We start from the raw sequence: 4,992 nt of genomic DNA, 5'->3' as shown, positions 1-4,992 counted from the left end.
TCGCAAATTGTCTTGCAAGGTGGCCCCATGGCCAAAGTATGACATTATATGTTCAGAGTCCCTTAGTCGTAATTTGGTACGCCAGGTTAGGTGAGGCACCGGGTGCTTGTCTCGCTCCTAAGTTCGGGGTGTGACATATGAGAAACGTCAAGCAACCAGTAGGTTGACTGGGGGAATGATTAGGTCCAAGTTTACTAATCATAAGAGGAAATACATGCCAAAGGATATAATTGATTATGTGAAGTCGGGCTTCGGTGTCGGTGTTAGTTACATGTTGGCGTGGCGCGCTATAGAAAAGACAGTGTATTTCCTGAGGGGTGAACCAGCTGATTCATACAATAAATTACCAGGGTACTTATATACACTGGATATAACTTATCCTGGTTCTCATATTAGAATGGAAAAATCTTCTAAAAATGAGTTCATGTATTTGAATATATCGTTGGATGCTTTTATAAAGGGATTTGATTACTACCGACCCATCATCGTTGTGGATGGCAGCCACCTAAAATCAGCATACACAGGGACATTCGATTCGGCTAGCACGTTGGATGGTGTAGGTTAGTCAATTAAAAAATATATATACAAGTTAGATTAACACAGAAAATGCTAATTTTATTATTTAATACAACTGTAATGATATTTTTTGTCTGTATGCAATTGTATTTATATGACATATTCCAATAGCATATGGCGTAGTTGATTCAGAGAATGATGCCTCTTGGTTGTGGTTCTTTGAGCAATTTAAGGTAGCTTATGGCGAACGGGAAAAGCTGTGCATTATTTCAGATAGGAATGAAAGCATCATCAAATCTATATCCAGAGTGTATCCTACCGTACCCCTTTTTGCTTGTATATGGCATCTATACAACAACGTATACAAGAAGTTAAAAAAGAGTCATGAGAAGTTAAGCGAGGTATACTTTTCAATGGCAAAAGCATACACCCAAGATGAATTTGATAGTCTAATGGAAAAGGTAGATATTCGGGTGAAAGATTACTTGGAATTAGTTGGATACGATAAGTGGGCTAGGTTGTATGCACCTGTTAATCAAGGATGGTCTATAACATCAAATATTACTGAGTCAATCAATTCGGCACTTGTATAAGCAAGAGAATTGCCAATATATGACTTCCTAGAAGAAGTTAGGAAGATGTTTGAAAGTTGGAATTGAATCAATCGAAAAGAAGCCTCACACACACACAATGCTTGGGAAAAGATATCAAGAGATTCTTACATTGAATGAGGTAATGTCTACACGTATGACTGCAAGTTTTTTTATAGTTTGCTATAATTACTTGCATTCACAAAATTAAGATATATGAATACACCATGTACTTATGTCATATACAACTTGTAATATTAACCTACTACCTGCATATATCTTAATAAACCTACTGCTTGTATTCAGTTGTATTTAATTGTTGTATTCAGTGTGTTTCAATATTTGGTTTTCACGGTCGCATTCATTATATTCAATGTTTCAATTATAATGTATTCTCTATTTTGTATTCAGTATATTCAAATATATTTGTATTAATAGTATTTATACATGTTATTACTACTGTATTTAGTATATTTCATTGGTTGTATTTATTGTACTTCTATTTGTATTCGGAGTATTTTACTATATTTCATTGTATTTCAAAAAATAAATGTATTCACTGTTTATATTCTATTTACTTCAGTATTTGTATTCAATGTATTTCAAATGTTTATATCATGTATTCATGTATATTGTATGTACTCCATGTATTCATGACAGATACATGTTTTGTACAAATGTCCAAAACTAATATTTCTTCGTTTAATGTAGGTTGTACCATCGATTGAATACTTGCACATGGTGAATGATGAAAGAAGGCATTATACCATTTGCCTCCAAAAGAAAAATTGTAGTTGTGGAAGGTTCCAAGTTGATGTGTTACCATGCCCACATGTTTGGGCTGTCTTAAAAAGCAAGTTTCTAATACCGGATGATTATTGCTCGGACTATTACAAATCAAAGTCTGTTGTAATAACATACGAGGTGCCCGTGTATCCTCTCCCTGATCGAACTGAATGGAATATACCAGCACATATATCAGAGAAAGTTATCTTACCACCCATATGGAAGAGACCTCCTGGAAGGCCAAAGAAGAAGCGTGATAAGTCATTAAGTGAATTGCTTCAGAAGAAGAGTCAACATTCATGTAGTATATGTGGGCAGGGTGGACATAATAAGCGTACTTGTAGAAATGCCCCACGTAGGAATTAGTTGATGTTCTGATTTTAATTCTGTCATGACCCCAATATCCCTCCGTAAAATATCGTGATGGCACCTAGTCTTAGAGACTAGGTAAGCCTAATACTTACTGAATTAAAGGCAAACTCAAGCAACAACTATTAAATATGAAACATAAACTTATCAATACAAGCCAACAATCCCAAAACCGGTAATATAAGTTATAAGCTCTAACGGATTTACTAGAAAATCTCTAAATACAATTATTTCGGAATAGGAATTGTCACGACCCAAAATCCAACTAGTCGTGATGGAACCTAACCCAACCCGCTAGGTAAGCCAGTTAATCACTAACCAATTCTAATAATAATTAATAAAGTAATTAAGTAAAGAAATTATCTGAATCTAAGAATAGAGTTTCTAAGAATAGAGTTTACAAAGTTGAAATGAAATAAATACATCGTCTGTTTGAAAAAGTACATAAACAGAATTTTTATAGATCTAAGGCTACCACGAATAAGAGGCAGCTTCAACCGGGACGCAAGTACATTTTCAAATCCAACTCCCATCAAACACAGCAAGATCAGCAGCCAACATCTGCACGCAAGGTGCATAAGTGTAGTATGAGTACAACCAACCCCATGTACTCAATAAGTAACAAACCTAACCTTAGGGTGAAAGTAGTGACGAGCTAACAAAAAGGGGTCGGGTCCAACACCAATATTCCACAACAGTTCATAACAGCATAGTACAAGTGATAAACGAGTATCTCAGAAATAAAAGGCTCAGTTCGTTCACAGTTCCAGAAAAATAGGCATTTCTTTTCAAGTATCTCAGTGAAAACCCAAATCTTTTACCGAAAAAAGCTAAAATACGAGTAAGTTAAAAAAATGTGATTTTTCCCAAATATCCTTTCAACAATAAATAAGATGTTCCATTTTCCTTTCAGATAGTAAGTGTAAGATGCCTCTCTATGCCCATATGTAAAAAATGTATGAGAAGTCATAAATGACGTGATACTATACAGCATGAGGAAAAATACAGCTCTATGCCTATATGTCAAGTGTGCATGCCAAATGCGATGCAAATCAGTGATAAAGATCATATGCATACTCTAAGAGTATCAATTCACTTCGTCCTCCCAGTCACTCAGCACTAGGCACTCGCACTCAGTAGGTACCTGCGCACACTGGGGGTGTGCAGATCCCGGAGGGGCTCCTACAGCCCAAGCGCTATAATCCGCACGGACAACTCACGTGCCACAATATCAATATCTAGAATCGCACGGACAACTCACGTGTTATAGTAATCCAATCTGACCCGCTGCGGCGTGCAGCCCGATCCTAAAATCATCCTCACAACCAGGCCCTCGGCCTCACTCAGTCATCAATCTCTCCAGTCTCTCGGGCTCACAATGTCATGATACTAGCCCAAAAACAATGATATGATGCATCAATAAATAACAACAGAGACTGAGATATGATATACATGTGAATGCGTATGACTGAGTATGTAATGCAATGAAAGTAGATTACTCAACAATAGAAATTACCTCAGTGGGTCCCAACAAGATAAGCATGTAGCCTAGACATGGTTTCTAACATAATCACAACTCAATAACTCTAGTACGTAGAGATTTCATGATTTCAAACAAGTTCAGGTAACTACACAGTACCACAGAAATAACGGAAATCACAGTTCACACAATGCACGCCCGTCACCTAGCATGTGCGTCACCTCAAAATCAAACACATAACATGTATATTCAGGGTTCATACCCTCAGCTCCATAATTATAAAAGTTACTTACCTCGAACAAGCCAATGCCAATGCCGAGCAAGCCAAGTGATGCGTCAAATATGTCATCCCGCGCGTTCCAACCTTCGAACGGCTCGAAACTAACCAAAAAAACTCAAGTACATCAAACAATGCTAAAGGAACCAATCCTGATCGAAAAAGATCAAACCTTGAATCCAAAACCCAAAATCGGCCAAAAGCCCAACCCGGGCTCGCACCTTAGAAGCCGACAAAATTTACAAAATCCAACAACCCATTCAATTACGAGTCCAACCATACTAGTTTCACTCAAATCTGACTCCAATTCAATGTTCAAAACTCAAACATTCACATTATGAAACTTTAGGCCAAAACCCCCAATTTCCTCTTTAAAATTCACAATCCAATTACCAAAAACAAAGGTAGATTCAAGAAATATAACCAAAACCGAGGAGAGAACACTTACCCCAACCCTTGTGATGAAAATTTATCCAAGAATTGCCTCAATCCGAGCTCCATAGCTCCCAAAATGTAAAAATGGCTGAAACCCTCGAAAAAGAGTACTTTATACTTATGCCCAGGCATCCTCTTACGCGAACGCGGGAAGTCCATCGCGTTCGCGATGAACAAAAGAACACTGCCACCTAAAGCACTACGCATTCGCGAAACACCCCACGCGAACGCGATGACCACTGAAGCAAAGCTTCGCGAACGCGACTCACCTTTTGCGATCGCGTTGAAGAATTCTCCAACTCCCAGCTGCCAAACCTCAACACCACGCGAACGCGATCCCCCACACGCGAATACGATGAAGACTTGCCCCAATTCTACGCGAACGCGTACCAATATTTGCGAACGCAATGAAGAAATGCCACTGCCATCAAAATACGCTACGTGTTCGCGATACATGCCACGTAAACGCGATGAAGGACTGAGACACCAGAAACCAGCAGAACACAGTAGTGAAAACATGAAGGAAAATGATCCAAAAT

At 38.2% G+C, this 4,992-nt stretch overlaps 1 protein-coding gene across 1 annotated transcript; it reads left to right on the top strand.

Moving 5' to 3' along the window:
* Nucleotides 1-214: 214 nt before the first annotated feature.
* Nucleotides 215-1,109, top strand: LOC107792516 (uncharacterized). The gene is made up of 2 exons (XM_016614742.2): nucleotides 215-560; nucleotides 688-1,109. Exons 1-2 carry the CDS (start codon nucleotides 215-217, stop codon nucleotides 1,107-1,109), a joined length of 768 nt encoding a protein of 255 aa, XP_016470228.2.
* Nucleotides 1,110-4,992: the final 3,883 nt, after the last annotated feature.

This window comes from Nicotiana tabacum, chromosome 15, assembly GCF_000715075.1.
Source record: "Nicotiana tabacum cultivar K326 chromosome 15, ASM71507v2, whole genome shotgun sequence".
Classification (NCBI taxonomy): domain Eukaryota; kingdom Viridiplantae; phylum Streptophyta; class Magnoliopsida; order Solanales; family Solanaceae; genus Nicotiana; species Nicotiana tabacum.
This window is presented reverse-complemented; position numbering and strand designations above follow the sequence as displayed.

Excerpts from the sequence above, each read along its gene's own strand:
- LOC107792516 (XM_016614742.2), top strand. The coding sequence starts at position 215 with ATGCCAAAGGATATAATTGATTATGTGAAGTCGGGCTTCGGTGTCGGT. Across the intron at positions 561-687 it reads TAGCACGTTGGATGGTGTAG|CATATGGCGTAGTTGATTCA; the intron begins GTTAGTCAATTA and ends ATATTCCAATAG.